Source organism: Coregonus clupeaformis, chromosome 2, assembly GCF_020615455.1.
Source record: "Coregonus clupeaformis isolate EN_2021a chromosome 2, ASM2061545v1, whole genome shotgun sequence".
In the NCBI taxonomy this organism is placed as follows: Eukaryota; Metazoa; Chordata; class Actinopteri; order Salmoniformes; family Salmonidae; genus Coregonus; species Coregonus clupeaformis.
Genome location: NC_059193.1, coordinates 6823574 through 6848954, shown reverse-complemented (window position 1 = coordinate 6848954; position 25381 = coordinate 6823574). Strand labels below are relative to the sequence as shown.

General features: G+C 44.7%; 1 protein-coding gene across 1 annotated transcript in view; it reads left to right on the top strand.

Moving 5' to 3' along the window:
• LOC121585607 (AF4/FMR2 family member 2-like) overlaps nucleotides 1-25381 on the top strand; it is a 335853-nt gene that overhangs the window by 274286 nt on the left and 36186 nt on the right. The window contains exons 10-15 of the mRNA XM_045225453.1: nucleotides 4294-4453; nucleotides 5578-6696; nucleotides 6851-6963; nucleotides 15383-15641; nucleotides 16136-16272; nucleotides 16908-16971. Of these exons, the coding sequence (XP_045081388.1) occupies nucleotides 4294-4453; nucleotides 5578-6696; nucleotides 6851-6963; nucleotides 15383-15641; nucleotides 16136-16272; nucleotides 16908-16971 (1852 nt within the window). The remainder of the gene's footprint in view (nucleotides 1-4293; nucleotides 4454-5577; nucleotides 6697-6850; nucleotides 6964-15382; nucleotides 15642-16135; nucleotides 16273-16907; nucleotides 16972-25381) is intronic.

Here is a 25381-nt window from a genome sequence, read left to right as displayed (position 1 = left end):
TGTGTGGTGAGTTAGAAGCTGTTGATTTTAGAGTATCCTCCTCTCACATTCCCAGAGGTCCTTGTGTGGAGCCTGGGGTTTGCCTGGGGTTTGCCTGGGGCGACTGTCTCTCTGCTGGGGAGACACTTCCTTCCTCCACTCCCAGTCTGTCAGACTGGCTCGCAGGGAACATTATGTTCCCAAAGGCCCTCCATCCAGTTTGTTTTGGAATGAGGAGGAAATTGGAAAACCCATTAATTATGAATGCCATTCATTTATTTACTTAAATTATAGTAGATTAATAGTGCCACGTTTGATGTTCAAATGTAAATGTGTGAGATGCGTGTGGCCCATTGAACCCCAGTGATTGAAACACATTATAGTAATTGTCTGCATTAGAGACGTATGCAACTGTTTGTTTGTTTTCTCTGCTGTTTGTCAAAAACCTTCATGTGAACCGGTTATATCACAGCATGACCGGGATTATGTATTATGCCAGCAAATTAGTCATTATTTTACCCCTGTCTGTCATGAAGTTCATCACTCTGGATGGAACAGCAAGTTCCATGGACAGAGGATGATTTTTTTCTAAATGTCTTTATTGTCTGCTGTGAGAAAGGTAGCTCATTGTTGCAAGCACCGACATGAGAGAGACAGGTTAGAGAGGTTAGGAGAGTGTTCTGAGAGCAGAGCCTGTTAGCAGGTCAGAGGTTAGCAGGCTACACCGAGGTGAACACACTGAAAGCAGACAGCAGCCATTGTTCTAAAGACACCAGCCCCTTTCAGGATTCTATCAGCTGTCAGCTGAGGCTCACCTCCATCAAGTGGACAAAGGAAATTAAGTGACCTTACCCCGCTGCAGTTCTTCACGCTCTGAAATAGAACATTAGCGCTTCCCTTTTATGAATTATTTAAATGCACAAGCACCACTTGGAGAGACTGAGTGATGAAAGTAAGAATGTCTCCAAGAGGTCTATTTTAAACACTTTAATGGGACCTAGGATAGTAATTACATCTCTTATTCCAGATAATGAGTTGGACAACACTTGGGTATTGGAGAATGCCACAGTAATTCTACTTACATAAAAAGTATTTTGAATGTAGAAAAATAGTGTATTCTTAGAACTATTCCTTTAACAATTGATTGTAAACAATGTATGTAAGATCTAGACTAGTACTCCATGAATCTGTCAATGGTTGCCTTATCATTTCAGGTAATCAATCAATCAATTTTATTTTATATAGCCCTTCTTACATCAGCTAATATCTCGAAGTGCTGTACAGAAACCCAGCCTAAAACCCCAAACAGCTAGTAATGCAGGTGTAGAAGCACGGTGGCTAGGAAAAACTCCCTAGAAAGGCGAAAACCTAGGAAGAAACCTAGAGAGGAACCAGGCTATGAGGGGTGGCCAGTCCTCTTCTGGCTGTGCCGGGTGAAGATTATAACAGAACCATGCCAAGATGTTCAAAAATGTTCATAAGTGACAAGCATGGTCAAATAATAATCAGGAATAAATCTCAGTTGGCTTTTCATAGCCGATCATTAAGAGTTGAAAACAGCAGGTCTGGGACAGGTAGGGGTTCCATAACCGCAGGCAGAACAGTTGAAACTGGAATAGCAGCAAGGCCAGGCGGACTGGGGACAGCAAGGAGTCACCACGGCCGGTAGTCCCGACGTATGGTCCTAGGGCTCAGGTCTCTCAGTTGGCTTTTCATAGCCGATCTTTAAGAGTTGAAAACAGCAGGTCTGGGACAGGTAGGGGTTTCGAACCGCAGGCAGAACAGTTGAAACTGGAATAGCAGCAAGGCCAGGCGGACTGGGGACAGCAAGGTGTCATCATGCCCGGTAGTCCTGACGTATGGTCCTAGGGCTCAGGTTCTCAGAGAGAAAGAGAGAACGAGAGAATTAGAGAGAGCATACTTAAATTCACACAGGACACTGGATAAGACAGGAGAAGTACTCCAGGTATAACCAACTAACCCCAGCCCCCCGACACATAAACTACTGCAGCATAAATACTGGAGGCTGAGACAGGAGCGGTCCGGAGACACTGTGGCCCCATCCGAAGAAACCCCCGGACAGGGCCAAACAGGAAGGATATAACCCCACCCACTCTGCCAAAGCACAGCCCCCGCACCACTAGAGGGATATCCTCAACCACCAACTTACAATCCTGAGACAAGGCCGAGTATAGCCCACAGAGGTCTCCACCACAGCACAAACCAAGGGGGGGGCGCCAACCCAGGTAGGGTTATCTCAGAGTGGGATGTGTAGATAGAAGGTCCTTTACTGTTGGTTTGTTCTAGTACTGGCTCTGTTTCTGCTGGCACCATCCTCAGCTAATGAAGACAGAACAACAGACAGAGAGACAGACAGTGGTACTGTGCTAGCCCAGACAGAGAGACAGACAGTGGTGCTGTGCTGGCCCAGCTCCCAGGAGCCGCTTGGACTTGAACACGTGAGCAGAGCAAGGGACAAGATGCCATGTCCTCCTACTGCTCTGCCATCCTACTGGCAGCGGGCAGCGGTGGGCACTGCCAGGGCAGGGCATAGGAACACCATGCCACACTATACCCACAGGGCCTTGGCCTCTATCTTTAATCATTAACCTGAACTGGCTGTGAGCCTCAGAGTCCAATGGTCCGGCTCTCTCCAGCTCTGTACTGCAATCCAGCGTTTGGAACCAAACGGCCACTAGGCAAGCCCTGGGGGCAGGAGAGTTGGCTACTCCTCTAAGGACTTGACCTGGCTCAGACAGGCTGGACATGTTAGTAAATGGTTATTGGTCCATGGCACAGTGTAGTTATTTGACACATGGCTCTGTTTCACTGCAGAGCCTAGTGCCACCGCTATGTCCCAGAGCCAATGCCACCGCTATGTCCCAGAGCCAATGCCACCGCTATGTCCCAGAGCCAATGCCACCGCTATGTCCCAGAGCCTAGTGCCACCGCTATGTCCCAGAGCCTAGTGCCACCGCTATGTCCCAGAGCCTAGTGCCACCGCTATGTCCCAGAGCCTAGTGCCACCACTATGTCCCAGCGCTGATCTCCAAGCTGCCATATGCCCCCTCACCCTGTCACAGAAAAACACAGTTATCAATGGGGTGTTGACAGAAAATACATCTTGTTTAATTTCACCTGTCCTGTCCAGTGTGTCTCAGGTCCTCTATAACCAGTCTTTAGGCTGTAGTGGATGGAGTGTCTTTTGATGGCTTCAGTGGTAGTGGAGGCTGCTGAGGGGAGGACGGCTCACAATAATGTCTGGAACGAAGCGAATGGAATGGCATCAAACACATGGAAACCATGTGTTTGTTGTATTTGATACCATTCCACTAATTCCACTCCAGGCATTACCACGAGCCCATCCTCCCCAATTAAGGTGCCACCAACCTCCTGTGTTCAGTAGTGTGGGTTTTATTGTGTTATAAAGCGGATCCAACAGAAGAACCAGTAGTGTGACAGAGAGTTGAAAGAGTGTGGAATAATAAGTCTGTAGGAGGTGAGAAAGCAAACGGTCTCCTGGAGGCATTTATCATCAATCGCTAGAGCTGTTACCTTCTACAGCAGGCCCACAGTACCATACGCCCCTGCAACATCTTCTTCAGCTAGTCTAGCGTTGACACTTTCAATAGGGAGAATAAATTGCTTATTATAAAGCATGATGTCAATTTCCTTTGTTCTGCAGTTATATGTTGTGTTTGATTAAATTGATTATCAGATGTCAGATGCATTATTCTCTGAATAACAGTTTGCCTTATTACAATTCTGAGAGAGAGCAAGAGAGAGAGAGACAGAGAGATGATGCTGTGTGATTGATGGGGCTGTCTCCTGCTGTCTTCAGGCTGTGTGGATCTGGGAGTCATGTCAATGACAGGCGGACTCATCTCGTCCAACTCTGTGTCGCTGCTGAGTGAGCCAGCACCGCGGCGTTGAGTGCTGAGCAGAGAGAGCACGAGGCCAGGCGTGTGGCTGGCGCCGAACATGAGGCAGAACACAAGGCTGCTCTTAGAAAAACGATGACACAAAAGAAAGCTGCGTCACAGCGCATCAGTGCATTATTCACACACTCCAGTGGAATGAGATCAGTCCAGGGTCACAGTCCAGGGTCACAGTCCAGGGTCACAGAGGCCAGGTAGAGCTTCTGGAATATGAGGCTGGAGGAGAAAGTAAAGCTTTGTCTATCACACAGTCAATGTTTATCTATGAAAACATATATACTTTTTTTCTCTCCATGTCCTTCTCTATATGTTCTCTCTCTCTCTCTCTCTTCTCTCTCGTTCTTTCTATCTATCTCTCTTGATCTCTCCTACCCAGCATCCCTGTGGCCACGTCTCAGACCAGTGACCCGGGCCGCTTCAGTGGCGCCTCGGCCAGCTCCAGTGAATCAGAGAGCAGCTCCGAGTCGGACTCAGACAGTGAGAGCAGCTCCAGTGACAGCGAGTGTAACGGGGCCTCCCGGACCGCCACCCCAGAGGTACAACACAATCCCTCCTTACTGTATTGTACCGGCACAGTCAGATTTTTTTTTTTTACTGTGCTATCCACCAATACTCAACCAGTGTTATACCATAGGGGAAAACATTGATCCTATTATTTTGGGCTACAGAAACACTAGTACACCATTTTGATCCAGGGATGAAAACCCTATCTACACTATCATTTTGATAGGATTAAACTAGCAGACTTTATTTTTCAAGGAAAAAGTGGTAGTAACTTTCCCTCTTTCCCGGTTGTTGCAGTTGATGGTAGTAAAGAGACTTGGAGACTTGCATGGCAGCTAAAGCAGCTCATGTGCCAGGCAGAGTAATATTCCACAGAGGAGCACTCTGAGTGTTAGACCCGGGTAAATATTTACCACAGTGCATTTGGGCGCCCTCTACAGGCCATATTACTTCCTGTCCACCAGGGAACAGCCAATGGGAACATCCAGGGGGCCAGGAAACGGGCCTGTCTGTCTTCAAGGATGTCTCATTCCCTCTCAAAGTGCACTCTACTGATGTTTTACTAAAAACCCAGGAGTTCTCCGGAAGCCATGTTAGATTGTTAATGTATTATTGCTGTGGTTCCTTTTAAGCCTAAAATCCCCCCGTCCCAGAACAGCTTAAATCCACCACCCCAACTGATGGGATGTAAAGGCTGGGGCTTTCAGAGATGAAGACTGTATGTGTTAGCCGGTTTTAATGCTTCATTCCTTAGTCAATTCATTTCCAGCACTTCCTTTCCGGATGATTTGCTATCATTTAGATCATTCAAGACAGTATTTATGATTTCATATGAAACATTTGTACTTGTCGAGGGGCATAATGGTAGAAAACAAACAATGTGAGGTGGCATGGTCGGAGACTAGCACAAGGACAATATGGGAGCACTACTCAGTCATTCATGAGTTTCTGAGAGTCTATTTTAATGGTCTCTTCATCATGACATTGGCTCATTGGTTTGATAACATATAACTCTGAAGAGACAATTGAATTATCACATTTTACTTTCATGAGTCAACACAGTGTTTTATGAAGCTATGTAGTCTACTATCAAACCAAACTTGGATCTATCTACCTGTAATTCTTTGTCCTTTCTTCTTCTTCTTTCCTCATACAGCCTGAACCTCCAACAAACAAATGGCAGCTGGATAAGTGGCTGAACAAAGTGACCCCACATAACAAAGCACTTATCAGTAACCAGCCAGAGAGAGAGAGCCATGGGCTCAGCAGCTCCCAGCCTGACCACAGCCAGCAGGCCCCTGGGAGCAAGGGCCCGGCCCCAGGGAAGAGCAAGCCTGGGCCCACCGTCCTGCTGGCCCAGACCGACGCCAAGGAACGGGCCCTCCTCAGCCCCATCCGAGAGAAGGCCAAACCCAAGACTGGACCAAAGGTCTCAGAGGGCAAGAGTTCAAAGGTCAAGTCCCCAGTGGCGGTGGAGACGGCCCCAGCCAGACGCAGCATTGGAAAGAAGCAGCCGAAGAAAGTGGAACGCTCGTCCAGCCTGGAGGAACACAGCTCCTGGTCCAAGCCCATCAACACCTCCATCAGCACTACCCCTAAGGAGAAGGAGCCTCCACCTCTTCTGGAGCCACCCAAGTCCAGGACCAAGGGCACCAGTGGGAAAGCTGCCCCTAGGAAGGAACCTCACACCGCCACTACCACTACTTCTACTCCAGCTCATCCTCCCCCAGCCCCAGTCCTGGACAAGAAGAAGCACAGGGGGCCCAGCAAGATCATCCCCAAGTCCAAGGAGTTCATCGAGACGGAGTCTTCGTCGTCTGAGTGCCACTCTGAACCAGAGGATCTGATCAAGGTCCCTAACCCTCCCTGCCCAGGTCCCAGCAGCCTGCAGACTCTCAAAGCAGCCAAGGACTGCAACAGCAATATCCTGAGTGTCAGTAGCCTTACCAGCACCTGCAGCACTTCCATCTCCATCCCAGACCCTGGTGTGGTTGGGGACCTACTGGAAGAACCCGTCTTCTTCCCTGTCCCCATCGTCCAGAATGAACTGCTGTCCCCTCTCAGGGACTTTGAGGACATCAAGTCCCTTTGGGTGAAGATCGAGCTGAGCTTCCTGTCTAGAATCCCAGGACAGGACCCCCCTGAGCCCCCTCCTGTGAAGGTTGAGTCCCGGGAACCCTGGGAACCCAGCGCCAAGCACAGACGCCAGTCCCCTGCCAGTCTACAGTCTACCCCTGTTGAGAAACCCCCTAGCAAGGCCAAGAGGAAACACAAGGCAAGTGCAGAACCTTTCTCACTCTTTTTTTCTCTCGGTACTAGCTGGTATTGGTATGTAGGATAATGGTTGGAGTGTGTCCATGGAGGAGCAGTGAGAACGTGCTGGTAGTATGTTCAATGCTGACTATGCTATTTGTGTGGTTGTTCTTCAGTCTGACCATTGTGACGCTGTCGGCAGGAGCAAGAAGTTACGGTTGGAGAAAGACTCCATGCTTCTTCCCCCGTGCATCTCACCCATTCACCACAAGAACATGAGCACAAAAGAGTAAGTGTCGCCGAACCACTCACAGTGCAGTACTTACTTAACGCATCCCTATGGTTACTGGATGAGAAAAGGAAAGTGTAGAGCATCCTGTTATGTACAGTAAATGGTTACAGGGATGTACACAGTCATTATGGGTGTCTTACAGGCTCTTGTTTTTCTCTGATAAGTGGTAGTACTGTATGTGTGGTGAATGGCACTGAGTTTGAAGTTAGGCCTTGAAATACATCCACAGGTACACCTCCAATTGACTCAAATGATGTCAATTAGCCTTTCAGAAGCTTCTAAAGCCATGACATCATTTTCTGGAATTTTCCAAGCTGTTTAAAGGCACAGTCAACTTAGTGTATGTAAACTTCTGACCCACTGGAATTGTGATACACCGAATTATAAGTGAAATAATCTGTCTGTAAACAATTGTTGGAAAAATTACTTGTGTCATGCACAAAGTAGATGTCCTAACCGACTTGCCAAAACGATAGTTTGTTAACAAGAAATGTGTGGAGTGGTTGAAAAACGAGTTTTAATTTTACATTTACATTTACATTTACGTCATTTAGCAGATGCTCTTATCCAGAGCGACTTACAAATTGGTGCATTCACCTTATAGCCAGTGGGATAACCACTTTACAATGTTTTATTATTATTATTATTATTATTATTATTTTAATTGGGGGGGGGTAGAAGGATTACTTTATCCTATCCCAGGTATTCCTTAAAGAGGTGGGGTTTCAAATGTCTCCGGAAGGTGGTGAGTGACTCCGCTGTCCTGGCGTCGTGAGGGAGCTTGTTCCACCATTGGGGTGCCAGAGCAGCGAACAGTTTTGACTGGGCTGAGCGGGAACTGTGCTTCCGCAGAGGTAGGGGAGCCAGCAGGCCAGAGGTGGATGAACGCAATGCCCTCGTTTGGGTGTAGGGACTGATCAGAGCCTGAAGGTACGGAGGTGCCGTTCCCCTCACAGCTCCGTAGGCAAGCACCATGGTCTTGTAGCAGATGCGAGCTTCAACTGGAAGCCAGTGGAGTGTGCGGAGGAGCGGGGTGACGTGAGAGAACTTGGGAAGGTTGAACACCAGACGGGCTGCGGCATTCTGGATGAGTTGTAGGGGTTTAATGGCACAGGCAGGGAGCCCAGCCAACAGCGAGTTGCAGTAATCCAGACGGGAGATGACAAGTGCCTGGATTAGGACCTGTGCCGCTTACTGTGTAAGGCAGGGTCGTACTCTCCGAATGTTGTAGAGCATGAACCTACAGGATCGGGTCACCGCCTTGATGTTAGCGGAGAACGACAGGGTGTTGTCCAGGGTCACGCCAAGGCTCTTTGCACTCTGGGAGGAGGAAACAACGGAGTTGTCAACCGTGATGGCGAGATCATGGAACGGGCAGTCCTTCCCCGGGAGGAAGAGCAGCTCCGTCTTGCCAAGGTTCAGCTTGAGGTGGTGATCCATCCATACTGATATGTCTGCCAGACATGCAGAGATGCGATTCACCACCTGGTTATCAGAAGGGGGAAAGGAGAAGATTAGTTGTGTGTCGTCTGCGTAGCAATGATAGGAGAGGCCATGTGAGGATATGACAGAGCCAAGTGACTTGCTGTATAGCGAGAATAGGAGAGGGCCTAGAACTGAGCCCTGGGGGACACCAGTGGTGAGAGCACGTGGTGCAGAGACAGCTTCTCGCCACGCCACTTGGTAGGAGCAACCGGTCAGGTAGGACGCAATCCAAGAGTGAGCCGCACCAGAGATGCCCAGCTCGGAGAGGGTGGAGAGGAGGATCTGATGGTTCACAGTATCAAAGGCAGCAGACAGGTCTAGAAGGACAAGAGCAGAGGAGAGAGAGTTAGCTTTAGCAGTGCGGAGAGCCTCCGTGACACAGAGAAGAGCAGTCTCAGTTGAATGACCAGTCTTGAAACCTGACTGGTTTGGATCAAGAAGGTCATTCTGAGAGAGATAGCAAGAGAGTTGGCTAAAGACGGCACGCTCAATAGTTTTGGAGAGAAAAGAAAGAAGGGATACTGGTCTGTAGTTGTTGACATCAGAGGGATCGAGTGTAGGTTTTTTGAGAAGGGGTGCAACTCTCGCTCTCTTGAAGACAGAAGGGACATAGCCAGCGGTCAAGGATGAGTTGATCAGCGAGGTGAGGTAAGGGAGAAGGTCACCGGAGATGGTCTGGAGAAGAGAGGAGGGGATAGGGTCAAGCGGGCAGGTTGTTGGGCGGCCGGCCGTCACAAGTCGTAAGATTTTATCTGGAGAGAGAGGGAAGAAAGAAGTCAAAGCATAGGGTAGGGCAGTGTGAGCAGGACCAGCAGTGTCATTTGACTTAACAAACGAGGATCGGATGTCGTCAACCTTCTTTTCAAAATGGTTGACGAAGTCATCCACAGAGAGAGAGGAGGGGGGGAGGGGGTGGAGGATTCTGCAGGGAGGAGAAGGTGGCAAAGAGCTTCCTAGGGTTAGAGGCAGATGCTTGGAATTTAGAGTGGTAGAAAGTGGCCTTAGCAGCAGAAAAATATGAAGAAAATGTAGAGAGGAGGGAGTGAAAAGATGCCAGGTCTGCAGGGAGTCTAGTTTTCCTCCATTTCCGCTCGGCTGCCCGGAGCCCTGTTCTGTGAGCTCGCAATGAGTCATCAAACCACGGAGCTGGAGGGGAGGACCGAGCCGGCCGGGAGGATAGGGGACATAGAGAGTCAAAGGATGCAGAAAGGGAGGAGAGGAGTGTTGAGGAGGCAGAATCAGGAGATTGGAGGGAGAAGGATTGAGCAGAGGGAAGAGATGATAGGATGGAAGAGGAGAGAGTAGCGGGAGAGAGAGAGCGAAGGTTGCGACGGCACATTACCATCTGAGTAGGGGCAGAGTGAGTAGTGTTGGAGGAGAGCGAGAGAGAAAAAGGATACAAAGTAGTGGTCGGAGACATGGAGGGGAGTTGCAGTGAGATTAGTAGAAGAACAGCATCTAGTAAAGATGAGGTCAAGCGTATTGCCTGCCTTGTGAGTAGGGGGGGACGGTGAGAGGGTGAGGTCAAAAGAAGAGAGGAGTGGAAAGAAGGAGGCAGAGAGAAATGAGTCAAAGGTAGACATAGGGAGGTTGAAGTCCCCCAGAACTGTGAGGGGTGAGCCATCCTCAGGAAAGGAACTTATCAAGGCGTCAAGCTCATTGATGAACTCTCCAAGGGAACCTGGAGGGCGATAAATGACAAGGATATTAAGCTTAAATGGGCTAGTTAGTGACTGTGACAGCATGGAATTCAAATGAGGAGATAGACAGATGGGTCAGGGGAAAAATAAAAAATGTCCACTTGGGAGAGATGAGGATTCCTGTGCCACCACCCCGCTGACCAGATGCTCTCGGGGTATGCGAGAACACATGGTCAGACGAGGAGAGAGCAGTAGGAGTAGCAGTGTTTTCAGTGGTAATCCATGTTTCCGTCAGCGCCAAGAAGTCGAGGGACTGGAGGGTAGCATAGGCTGAGATGAACTCTGCCTTGTTGGCAGCAGAACGGCAGTTCCAGAGGCTGCCTGAGACCTGGAACTCCACGTGGGTGGTGCGTGCAGGGACCACAAGGTTAGAGAGGCAGCAGCCACGCGGTGTGAGGCGTTTGTATAGCCTGTGCGGAGAGGAGAGAACAGGGATAGACAGAGGCATAGTTGACAGGCTGCAGAAAATGGCTACAATAATGCAAAGGAGATCGGAATGAAATGAACTAAACATCTGGGAAAGGAGAGAGCGGGGCCTCCCTCACCACAACACCCAAATATAACTCTCCCAACTTCCACCTCAGAAACTATAATTGTTGTAAACTACAGCGGTTTAATGTTTTCTAGGAATAGACTAACTTAGTTTATTCAGCTAGCTAACTTGGTACAGTATTCTTCCGTGAAAATCGTGTGACTCCAACCTAAGTGTATGTAAACTTCCGACTTCAACTGTATGTAATTAGACATTATATCAACTCTTTATAGTGTTTTATTTACATTTTAGAGGTGATAAGTTGGACAAATCGGGTTAAAAAAGCCAGTTCCCCACACAACATATCTCCCCCTTTCACTATTACGCAGTAGCTTTCGCTTCCCTCCATTTTTAAAAAGACCCAGCAGAGCTCCATTGCTTTTTTCAATCATGCAGAGACGGGCAGCATGAAGGTCTCGTCATTGATTTTGCTGGAAAGGGGAGAAATTGTGCTTTATAATGGTATTCATAGTACAGTTGACCTGGAAGAATTACGTTTTGGGGGCGCTAAAATAAGGTCAAATGTACGGAACAGTGCGATGTACAAAAGTGTGTTAGCTATCATTACGTCCTCAGCCAAGGTCCAACCAGTGTAGATCCTCCTCAGAGAGGATGCTGGGAGGTACAGGAGCAGTGATGTCCCTAGTATGGTATACCCTTAGCTGCTGATAGCTCTTTGCTGTGTCCTACAGCATTAAGGTAACGTGACACTGTCAAGGGCACCAACGCTAATTGTAGATATTTAATTAGCGCTGTGGAGAGCAACTGCTCGTCAAAGGGACGCTGGTGACAAGGGTCGTGGGGGTCGAGTGTAGTGAGTCCGGCGGACGGAGTGTCCACTAGCTGAGCTTTACCACTAAACACTACACATATATTTAATATGATTACCCAGCACTGTGATATATGATCTGCCACAGGTATCTAGTGCAGAAATACTGAACCCTTTGGTCTGGGCTGAAATATGACCTGCCTAGTAACCTTTAAATCAGCCGAATTTAGACAGCCTCAAAGCCTTTTAATCAGATTGGAGTGTAAAGATGCTTTTTATTAATGCCGTAAACCAACCAGGGTTATGCTCATTTTCAGGCCCATGAAACAAGACAAAATATGCTGCTGTTGAAAAATAACCTGAGCAACATAATCCTAATGAGGTTTTCTGACTGCGTTTCCCCCGTTACTGCTTTAGGCGCTCTTGCGCCAGCTAAGCATTTTTTTTCTCATATATGAAATCCTCATGAGTTTAGGGAAAGGGGGCAAAAATAATCTGTTGTTGCAAACAATGTGAAAAAATATAGTAGCTCTATGAGGGAGGCCAGGTTTCTCGCTACTACTTTACATTCTTGGTGGTTTTTAAACTCAATAGTAACTTTGAGGAAAGTATTCACGGCAACTTCCTCACCTGTCTCTTATCTGTTAACATAGATAACATTCTATTGTTAACAGAAGCCCCATGTGGGCACACACACACACACACACACACAGCTATACCAAGAACACACTCACATGGATCCAGACTGCAGTCCACTGGGTTCCCCTCTGAGGGGCCAGGTTTCTGGAGCAGGAGTGGATATTAGAAGGACTGTAAATCTAAGCACAAGTGCTTTCTGTCTCAACAAACTGCCGTTCCACTGCTTGATCAATCAATATTCTGACCCGTCAGTGCACTACAGGGCTATTTCTAGGCCTATTTCTAGGCTGCCTCCTTAGAGGGTCAGAGGCACTGAAAAAATTATGTGGAAAACTGAAACGGTTTTATGGTTTTCAACCAAGCCAAAAGGATATGTTGAAATGATATTAAATATCATTGATATACGCATGCACTGTTTCTTTTTTTAAATACTATTTATTTTTCCTTTTCGTTCTTTTTTTACATTCCAAAAAACAAGACCAACATATACATACAGTACCAGTCAAAAGTTTGGACACACCTACTCATTCCAGGGTTTTTCTTAATTTTTTAAACTATTTTCTACATTGTAGAATAATAGTGAAGACATCAAAACTATTAAATAACACATATGGAATCATGTAGTAACCAAAAAAGTGTTAAACAAATCAAAATATGTTTTATATTTGAGATTCTTCAAATAGCCACCCTTTGCCTTGATGACAACTTTTCACACTCTTGGCATTCTCTCAACCAGCTTCATGAGGTAGTCACCTGGAATGCATTTCAATTAACATGTGTGCCTTGTTAAAAGTTAATTCGTGGAATTTCTTTCCTCCTTAATGCGTTTGGGCCAATCAGTTGTGTTGTGACAAGGTAGGGGTGGTATACAGAAGATAGCCCTATTTGGTAAAAGACCAAGTCCATATTATGGCAAGAACAGCTCAAATAAGCAAAGAGAAACAACAGTCCATCATTACTTTAAGACATGAAGGTCAGTCAATACGGAACATTTCAAGAACTTTGAAAGTTTCTTCAAGTGCAGTCGCAAAAACCATCAAGCGCTATGATGAAACTGGCTCTCATGAGGACCGCCACAGGAAAGGAAGACCCAGAGTTACCTCTGCTGCAGAGGATACATTCATTAGAGTTAACTGCACCTCAGATTGCAGCCCAAATAAATGCTTCACTGAGTTCAAGTAACAGACACATCTCAACATCAACTTTTCAGAGGAGACTGCGTGAATCAGGCCTTCATGGTCAAATTGCTGCAACGAAACCACTACTAAAGGACACCAATAAGAAGAAGAGACTTGCTTGGGACAAGAAACACGAGCAATGGACATTAGACCGGTGGAAATCTGTCCTTTGGTCTGATGAGTCCATATTTGAGATTTTTGGTTCCAACCGCCGTGTCTTTGTGAGACGCAGAGTAGGTGAATGGATGATCTCTGCATGTGTGGTTCCCACCGTGAAGCATGGAGGAGGAGGTGTGATGGTGTGGGGGTGCTTTGCTGGTGACACTGTCTGTGATTTATTTAGAATTCAAGGCACACTTAACCAGCATGGCTACCACAGCATTCTGTAGTGATACGCCATCCCATCTGGTAGTGGGACTATCATTTGTTTTTCAACAGGACAATGACCCAAAACACACCTCCAGGCTGTGTAAGGGCTATTTGACCAAGAAGGAGAGTGATGGAGTGCTGCATCAGATGACCTGGCCTCCACAATCAACCGACCAACCTCAACCCAATTGAGATGGTTTGCGATGAGTTGGACCGCAGAGTGAAGGAAAAGCAGCCAACAAGTGCTCAGCATATGTGAGAACTCCTTCAAGACTGTTGGAAAAGCATTCCTCATGAAGCTGGTTGAGAGAATGCCAAGAGTGTGCAAAGCTGTGGCTACTTTGAAGAATCTCAAATCTCAAATATATTTTGATTTGTTTAACTCTTTTTTGGTTACTACATGTTATTTCATAGTTTTGATGTCTTCACTATTATTCTACAATGTAGAAAATAGTAAAAATATAGAAAAACCCTTGAATGAGTAGGTGTGTCCAAACTTTTGACTGGTACTGTACGTACGACAACTTACAGACACATACAAACAATGATTACATCTCATCTGCCCAGACCCGCCTGCTCACAACCCCATCCCTAGTGCCTGCATTATTGTTTGCCACATGGCCTTAAATTGAACCAATTTGTTTTTCTCAATCGCCCATGCTATTTCAATAATAAATCATTTGATTTTTCCATTCTGTTAATGATGGCGGATTGATTGACTTCCAAGTTTTTAGTATACGTTTTTTCAAAATGAGTGATGAGAAAATAATTGTCCAGCCCATTAGGTATCTCACTACACCCCCATATGTCATGTCTTGAAATATGCAGACAGATTGATTAAAAGTAAGTTTATATTGTAATATAAATTCTGACAGCCAACTTTCTAGCTCCGCCCACAACTTCCGAACTTCATAGCGTTCCCAGTAAGCATGGATTATTGAGTCATTATTAGTTTTACACTTGAGACATGACATTGTACTGTTGAATTTGTGAATTTTGTGTCTTGTGTAATAAATTCTATATATTAGTTTATACTGGATAAAGCGTACAATTTCATTAGTTATGCTCCATCTTGTGCCAACATCAGTTATTTTTACATCTTGGTTCCAATAGTTTTTAAGAGATTTTTTTTATAAGTCTAAGAGATTCTCAGTTGGATATGCTCTTTGATAAAACCCAACAGATACTGAGAAGTATCTGTACTTTATGTCTTCGCGGTATAGTGCTGCATTGAATTAGTCTTATAATGAAAGCAGAAATAATCATTCATTCTAACAGAATGTTCTGTCTAAGGCCAGATGCTTTCTTTTAGGCCTGCACATAATACCTGTACTTCTCAATTTTACAAATAGCTCAGTCAAGTCATTTCTCTCCTTTTTTTCATCCATCCACCACTTTGATGACATAACAGTTGAGATTGGCTGGCATTTCAGGCTGCGAGAACTCACCGTACCTCTCCAGTCAGTATGAGAGAGAGAGAGAGAGAGAGAGAGAGAGAGAGAGAGAGAGAGAGAGAGAGAGAGAGAGAGAGAGAGAGAGAGAGAGAGAGAGAGAGAGAGAGAGAGAGAGAGAGAGAGAGAGAGAGAGAGAGAGAGAGAGAGAGAGAGAGAGAGAGAGAGAGAATTGTTCTTCTCTTATGTCTGTTTTGATAACACTTTGAAGGGTACCTACATAAGGATGTCGTAACACTTCATAAACAATACATAAGCGTTTCATAAATGTTTCTCTATTTGTCGTTGCCTAGCTCTCTGAGGAAACAGCCCAGGAAGAGAGAGCTGCTGCCTCCCCTGCTGTCGCCGCTCTCCGACGAGCCCCCTGTCCGCCAGCGCAGGACCAGCGAGTGTTCCTCCTTCAGCCAGGAGGGCGGCGCTAGTAGCGCCTTATTACTACCCACCCTCAGCTGCTCTCTGCCCCCCTTCTCCTCCTCCTCATCCTCCTCTTCTTTACACAAGCACCGCAGCAAAGGAGAGAGCAAATTCTTCTCACATTCTAAGACAAGCAGTGTAAGCTGGTCATGTTGACACTTGCCAAAATTAATATTGTTGTTGTTCTTCGGCGTTATTATACAGTAAAATTGTATTTCTTACTTTTGTATTGCTATCATCATCAATTACAGAGCAACATTTTTTAAATGGATGGTTTAAACTATTATTTTAAAGTATGATACTTTTACGTCCACTCCGTTTGCTAAGAGAACATGTCTTCTACAATTAATTGTGCAGAGAAGTTGGAAGACGGGGCTGTTGCTGCAGATTATTTCTCTGCTCCAGGCTTCTACCACTATTTCCTGTGTTTTTGCTAATCTAATCTAATTACCCTTTGAAAGGAGCTATAAACAGCCTTGAAGAGGATGAATATGTTTAAAGCCAGGACAGAAAAAAAGACACCATGGCCACAACGTAACAGCAGTCCAAATCACCAGGATGAATCCTTACAGTATTATTACACTTACTGCTGGCCGGTAATTAGCATTATAATTTACCCCTCCATCTCACAGGAGGAAGATACCCACAGCAAACCATCTGGCAGTTTCCATGGCAATGGTCAGTCTGATTCCGACCTTTGGTCCAACCCCTCATCTCTGTCCATGGAGCATATAGAGCCAAGAAGACCGAAGCTAACATTCAATAACACGTACGTATGACTAACTTCTCCAAAAACACCTACTGCGTTTTTTCTATCTGATGCACTGCCAGATTTGAATGACATGATACACTGACAGATTTGAATGACATGATGCACTGACAGATTTGAATGACATGATGCACTTCCAGATTTGAATGACGTGATGCACTGACAGATTTGAATGACGTGATACACTGACAGATTTGAATGACATGATGCACTGACAGATTTGAATGACATGATGCACTGACAGATTTGAATGACATGATGCACTGACAGATTTGAAAGACATGATGCACTGACAGATTTGAAAGACATGATGCACTGACAGATTTGAAAGACATGATGCACTGACAGATTTGAATGACATGATGCACTGACAGATTTGAATGACATGATGCATGTACTAATTTAAGTCTCAAACATGATTAAAATGGAACAGAACCCAGGGAAGTTGACGTATGTGTGGGATGTGATTACAGAGTCGAGTTCCTCTATATTGAGAATTCAAAATAAACATATTCAGCATGTGGAGGACAACATTACCCTTAAGCAATCCAGGCAGTCACACAACTGCAAACAGATGTATATTTCTAACATAACTGACATGACTAACATAGTCTCAATGTATGTGTTGTCCACAGAGTTCACACTGCAGACTACTACATGCAGGAAGCCAAGAATCTGAAGCACAAAGCAGATGCACTGGTAAGCTGCTCTTTTATTAGCCACCTCAAAATGTATTAAAAACATTTAATACAGCATTTACCTTGGTAGAAAATATATTACACATACTAAACTCCTTACATTTGACATTGTCTGGGCCAGGCAATAAATACACTCTGTTTTAGTCAGTTACATGACATCACAATTACGAATAGCTACAGAGACCAATGTGATAATACCATTTACAAACACATGCCAACGTGCAATTAGCAAGCAGCATGTCTGACTCAGCCAATTAGAGAATAAGTATTCCTGCTAAATAGCACTTAATAACAGACAGACAGACACTGGTCTTAGTAACAGACAGACAGACAGACAGACAGACAGACAGACAGACAGACAGACAGACAGACAGACAGACAGACAGACAGACAGACAGACAGACAGACAGACAGACACTGGTCTTAAACAGACAGACAATGGTCTTTGTAACAGACAGACAGACAGACAGACAGACACTGCTCTTAATAACAGACAGACAGACAGACAGACAGACAGACAGACAGACAGACAGACAGACAGACAGACACTGGTCTTAAACAGACAGACACTGGTCTTAAACTGACAGACACTGGTCTTAATAACAGACAGACAGACACTGGTCTTAATAACAGACAGACAGACACAGGTCTTAATAACAAACAGGCAGACAGACACTGGTCTTAATAACAGACAGACAGACACTGGTCTTAATAACAGACAGACAGACACTGGTCTAATAACAAACAGACAGACAGACAGACAGACACTGATATTAATAACAGACAGACAGACAGACAGACATACAGACAGACAGACAGACAGACAGACAGACAGACAGACAGACAGACAGACAGACAGACAGACACTGGTCTTAAACAGACAGACACTGGTCTTAAACTGACAGACACTGGTCTTAAACTGACAGACACTGGTCTTAAACAGACAGACACTGGTCTTAAACTGACAGACACTGGTCTTAATAACAGACAGACAGACACTGGTCTTAATAACAGACAGACAGACACAGGTCTTAATAACAAACAGGCAGACAGACACTGGTCTTAATAACAGACAGACAGACACTGGTCTTAATAACAGACAGACAGACACTGGTCTTAATAACAAACAGACAGACAGACAGACAGACACTGATATTAATAACAGACAGACAGACAGACAGACATACAGACAGACAGACAGACAGACAGACAGACAGACAGACAGACACTGGTCTTAAACAGACAGACACTGGTCTTAAACTGACAGACACTGGTCTTAAACTGACAGACACTGGTCTTAAACTGACAGACACTGGTCTTAATAACAGACAGACAGACACTGGTCTTAATAACAAACAGGCAGACAGACACTGGTCTTAATAACAGACAGACAGACACTGGTCTTAATAACAGACAGACAGACAGACAGACAGACAGACACTGGTCTTAAACAGACAGACACTGGTCTTAAACAGACAGACACTGGTCTTAGTAACAGACAGACAGACACTGGTCTTAATAACAAACAAACAGACAGACAGACATACAGACAGCCAGACACTGGTCTTATTAACAGACAGACAGACACTGGTCTTAATAACAAACAGACAGACAGACAGACAGACAGACAGACAGACAGACAGACAGACACTGATCTTAATAACAGACAGACACTGGTCTTCATAACAAACAGACAGACACGGGTCTTAATAACAGACAGACAGACAGACACTGGTCCTAATAACAGAAAGACAGACAGACAGACACTGGTCCTAATAACAAACAGACAGACACTGGTCTTTAACAGACAGACAGACACTGGTCTTAATAACAGACAGACAGACACTGGTCTTAATAACAAACAGACAGACAGACAGACAGACAGACAGACAGACAGACAGACAGACAGACAGACAGACACTGGTCTTAATAACAGACAGACAGAAACTGGTCTTAATGACAGACAGACAGACAGACAGACAGACAGACAGACAGACAGACACTGGTCTTAATAACAAACAGGCAGACAGACAGACACTGATCTTAATAACAGACAGACAGACACTGGTCTTAATAACAGACAGACAGACACTGGTCTTAATAACAAACATACAGACACTGGTCTTAATAACAGACAGACAGACAGACAGACACTGGTCTTAATAACAGACAGACATACAGACAGACAGACAGACAGACAGACACTGGTCCTAATAACAGACAGACATACAGACACTGGTCTTAATAACAGACATACAGACACTGGTCTTAATAACAGACAAACAAACAGACAGACAGAAACTGGTCTTAAACAGACAGACACTGGTCTTAATAACAGACAGACAGACACTGGTCTTATTAACAGACAGCCAGACACTGGTCTTCATAACAAACAGACAGACACGGGTCTTAATAACAGACAAACAGACAGACGGACACTGGTCTTAATAACAAACAGGCAGACAGACAGACACTGGACTTAATAACAGACAGACAGACACTGGTCTTAATAACAGACAGACAGACACTGGTCTTAATAACAAACAGACAGACACTGGTCTTTATAACAGACAGACAGACAGACAGACAGACAGACAGACAGACAGACAGACAGACAGACAGACAGACAGACACTGGTCCTAATAACAGACATACAGACAGACACTGGTCTTAATAACAGACAGACAGACACTGGTCTTAATAACAGACAAACAAACAGACAGACAGACAGACAGACAGACAGACAGACACTGGTCTTAAAAACAGACAGACAGACATTAGTCTTAATAACAGACAGACAGACAGACAGACAGACAGACACTGGTCTTATTAACAGACAGACAGACACTGGTCTTAATAACAAACAGACAGACAGACACTGGTCTTAGTAACAAACAGACAGACAGACAGACAGACAGACAAACAGACACTGATCTTAATAACAGACAGACAGACAGACAGACAGACACTGATCTTAATAACAGACAGACACTGGTCTTCATAACAAACAGACAGACACGGGTCTTAATAACAGACAAACAGACAGACGGACACTGGTCTTAATAACAAACAGGCAGACAGACAGACACTGGTCTTAATAACAGACAGACACTGGTCTTAATAACAGACAGACAGACACTGGTCTTAATAACAGACAGACAGACACTGGTCTTAATAACAGACAGACACTGGTCTTAATAACAAACAGACAGACACTGGTCTTAATAACAGACAGACAGACACTGGTCTTAATAACAGACAGACAGACAGACAGACAGACAGACAGACAGACAGACAGACAGACAGACACTGGTCTTAAACAGACAGACACTGGTCTTAAAAACAGACAGACAGACATTAGTCTTAATAACAGACAGACAGACAGACAGACACTGGTCTTATTAACAGACAGACAGACACTGGTCTTAATAACAAACAGACAGATAGACACTGGTCTTACTAACAAAACAGACAGACAGACAGACAGACAGACAGACAGACAGACACTGATCTTAATAACAGACAGACACTGGTCTTCATAACAAACAGACAGACACGGGTCTTAATAACAGACAAACAAACAGACAGACACTGGTCTTATTAACAGACAGCCAGACACTGGTCTTAATAACAAACAGACAGACAGACACTGATCTTAATAACAGAAAGACACTGGTCTTCATAACAAACAGACAGACACGGGTCTTAATAACAGACAAACAGACAGACGGACACTGGTCTTGATAACAAACAGGCAGACAGACAGACACTGGTCTTAATAACAGACAGACAGACACTGGTCTTAATAACAGACAGACAGACACTGGTCTTAATAACAGACAGACAGACAGACACTGGTCTTAATAACAAACAGACAGACACTGGTCTTAATAACAGACAGACAGACACTGGTCTTAATAACAGACAGATAGACAGACAGACAGACAGACAGACAGACAGACAGACAGACATACACTGGTCTTCATAACAAACAGACATACTCTGGTCTTAATAACAAACAGACAGACAGACAGACAGACAGACAGACAGACAGACAGACAGACAGACACTGGTCTTAATAACCGACAGACAGACACTGGTCTTAATAACAGACAGACAGACAGACAGACAGACAGACAGACAGACAGACAGACAGTTGTCTTAATAACAAACAGACAGACAGACAGACAGACAGACAGACAGACAGACAGACAGACAGACAGACACTGGTCTTAAACAGACAGACACTGATCTTAATAACAGACAGACATACACTGGTCTTAATAACAGACAAACAAACAGACAGACAGACACTGGTCTTAATAACAGACAGACAGACACTGGTCTTAATAACAAACAAACAGACAGACAGACAGACACAGACACTGGTCTTATTAACAGACAGCCAGACTGTCACGGCTGATGTGGATGCGGTGTGGGAGTCAGGCGCAGGACACAGAAGCTTAGTCGCAACGACTTTAATAGTCAAAAAGGCAATAACCAAAATAATGTGCCTCTAACACAGGAGGCGAGCGATTACGCTAACAGTGCGTAAAATACTAAATACTCGAGAACACAATAACGATACACCAAACGGACAGGCGTACAACAACACACAATTGCAAACAAAACCAAAGGAAACTTATAGGTGACATAATCAATACATAATACGAGACAGGTGCACCAACAAGACAAAACCAAACAAACATAGAGAACATCAAACGGTAGCAGCTAGTACTCCGGGGGGGACGAACGCCGAAGCCTGCCCGAACAAGGAGGAGGAGCAGCCTCGGCAGAATTCGTGACACAGACACTGGTCTTAATAACAAACAGACAGACAGACAGACAGACAGACAGACAGACAGACAGACAGACAGACAGACAGACAGACAGACAGACAGACAGACAGACAGACAGACAGACAGACACTGATCTTAATAACAGACAGACACTGTTATTCATAACAAACAGACAGACACTGGTCTTAATAACAGACAGACAGACACTGGTCTTAATAACAGACAGACAGACACTGGTCTTAATAACAGACAGACAGACACTGGTCTTAATAACAGACAGACAGACACTGGTCTTAATAACAGACAGACAGACACTGATCTTAATAACAGACAGACACTGGTCTTCATACCAATCAGACAGACATGGGTCTTAATAACAGACAGACATACAGACAGACAGACAGACACTGGTCTTAATAACAGACAGACAGACACTGGTCTTAATAACAGACAGACAGACAGACAGACAGACAGACAGACAGACAGACAGACAGACACTGGTCTTAAACAGACAGACACTGGTCTTAAACTGACAGACACTGGTCTTAAACTGACAGACACTGGTCTTAAACTGACAGACACTGGTCTTAATAACAGACAGACAGACACTGGTCTTAATAACAAACAGGCAGACAGACACTGGTCTTAATAACAGACAGACAGACACTGGTCTTAATAACAGACAGACAGACACTGGTCTTAATATCAAACAGACAGACAGACAGACAGACACTGATCTTAATAACAGACAGACAGACAGACAGACAGACAGACAGAAAGACAGACAGACACTGGTCTTAAACAGACAGACACTGGTCTTAAACTGACAGACACTGGTCTTAAACTGACAGACACTGGTCTTAAACTGACAGACACTGGTCTTAAACTGACAGACACTGGTCTTAAACTGACAGACACTGGTTATAATAACAGACAGACAGACACTGGTCTTAATAACAAACAGGCAGACAGACACTGGTCTTAATAACAGACAGACAGACACTGGTCTTAATAACAAACAGACAGACAGACAGACAGACAGACAGACACTGATCTTAATAACAGACAGACAGACAGACAGACAGACAGACAGACAGACAGACAGACAGACAGACAGACAGACAGACAGACAGACAGACAGACAGACACTGGTCTTAAACAGACAGACACTGGCCTTAATAACAGACAGACAGACACTGGTCTTAATAACAAACAGGCAGACAGACACTGGTCTTAATAACAGACAGACAGACACTGGTCTTAATAACAGACAGACAGACACTGGTCTTAATAACAGACAGACAGACACTGGTCTTAAACAGACCGACACTGGTCTTAAACAGACAGACACTGGTCTTAAACAGACAGACACTGGTCTTAATAACAGACAGACAGACAGACACTGGTCTTAATAACAAACAAACAGACAGACAGACATACAGACAGACAGACACTGGTCTTATTAACAGACAGACAGACACTGGTCTTAATAACAAACAGACAGACAGACAGACAGACAGACAGACAGACAGACAGACAGACAGACAGACAGACAGACAGACAGACAGACAGACACTGATCTTAATAACAGACAGACACTGGTCTTCATAACAAACAGACAGACACGGGTCTTAATAACAGACAGACAGACAGACACTGGTCCTAATAACAGACAGACAGACAGACAGACAGACACTGGTCCTAATAACAAACAGACAGACACTGGTCTTTAACAGACAGACAGACACTGGTCTTAATAACAGACAGACAGACACTGGTCTTAATAACAAACAGACAGACAGACAGACAGACAGACCGAAGACAGACAGACAGACAGACAGACAGACACTGGTCTTAATAACAGACAGACAGAAACTGGTCTTAATGACAGACAGACAGACAGACAGACAGACAGACAGACAGACAGACAGACAGACAGACAGACAGACAGACAGACAGACAGACAGACACTGGTCTTGATAACAAACAGGCAGACAGACAGACACTGATCTAAATAACAGACAGACAGACACTGGTCTTAATAACAGACAGACAGACACTGGTCTTAATAACAAACATACAGACATTGGTCTTAATAACAGACAGACAGACAGACAGACAGACAGACAGACAGACAGACAGACACTGGTCTTAATAACAGACAGACAGACATACAGACAGACAGACAGACACTGGTCCTAATAACAGACAGACATACAGACACTGGTCTTAATAACAGACAGACAGACACTGGTCTTAATAACAGACAAACAAACAGACAGACAGACACTGGTCTTAAACAGACAGACACTGGTCTTAATAACAGACACACAGACACTGGTCTTAATAACAAACAAACAGACAGACAGACAGACACTGGTCTTATTAACAGACAGCCAGACACTGGTCTTAATAACAAACAGACAGACAGAAACTGATCTTAATAACAGACAGACACTGGTCTTCATAATAAACAGACAGACACGGGTCTTAATAACAGACAAACAGAGAGACGGACACTGGTCTTAATAACAAACAGGCAGACAGACAGACACTGGTCTTAATAACAGACAGACAGACACTGGTCTTAATAACAGACAGACAGACACTGGTCTTAATAGCCGACAGACAGACAGACACTGGTCTTAATAACAAACAGACAGACACTGGTCTTATAACAGACAGACAGACAGACAGACAGACAGACAGACAGACAGACAGACAGACAGACACTGGTCTTAATAACAGAATACAGACAGACACTGGTCTTAATAACAGACAGACAGACACTGGTCTTAATAACAGACAGACAGCACTAAACAGGTAAGTAACAGACAGACAGACAGATAGACACTGGTCTTAAACAGACAGACACTGGTCTTAAAAACAGACAGACAGACATTAGTCTTAATAACAGACAGACAGACAGACAGACAGACACTGGTCTTATTAACAGACAGACAGACACTGGTCTTAATAACAAACAGACAGACAGACACTGGTCTTAGTAACAAACAGACAGACAGACAGACAGACAGACAGACAGACAGACAGACAGACAGACAGACACGGATCTTAATAACAGACAAACAAACAGACAGACAGACACTGGTCTTAATAACAGACAGACAGACACTGGTCTTAATAACAAACAAACAGACAGACAGACAGACAGACAGACACTGGTCTTATTAACAGACAGCCAGACACTGGTCTTAATAACAAACAGACAGACAGACAGACACGGGTCTTAATAACAGACAAACAGACAGACGGACACTGGTCTTAATAACAAACAGGCAGACAGACAGACACTGGTCTTAATAACAGACAGACAGACACTGGTCTTAATAACAGACAGACAGACACTGGTCTTAATAACAGACAGACAGACAGACACTGGTCTTAATAACAAACAGACAGACACTGGTCTTAATAACAGACAGACAGACACTGGTCTTAATAACAGACAGACAGACAGACAGACAGACAGACAGACAGACAGACACTGGTCTTAAACAGACAGACACTGGTCTTAATAACAGACAGACAGACATTAGTCTTAATAACAGACAGACAGACAGACAGACAGGCAACAGACAGACAGACACT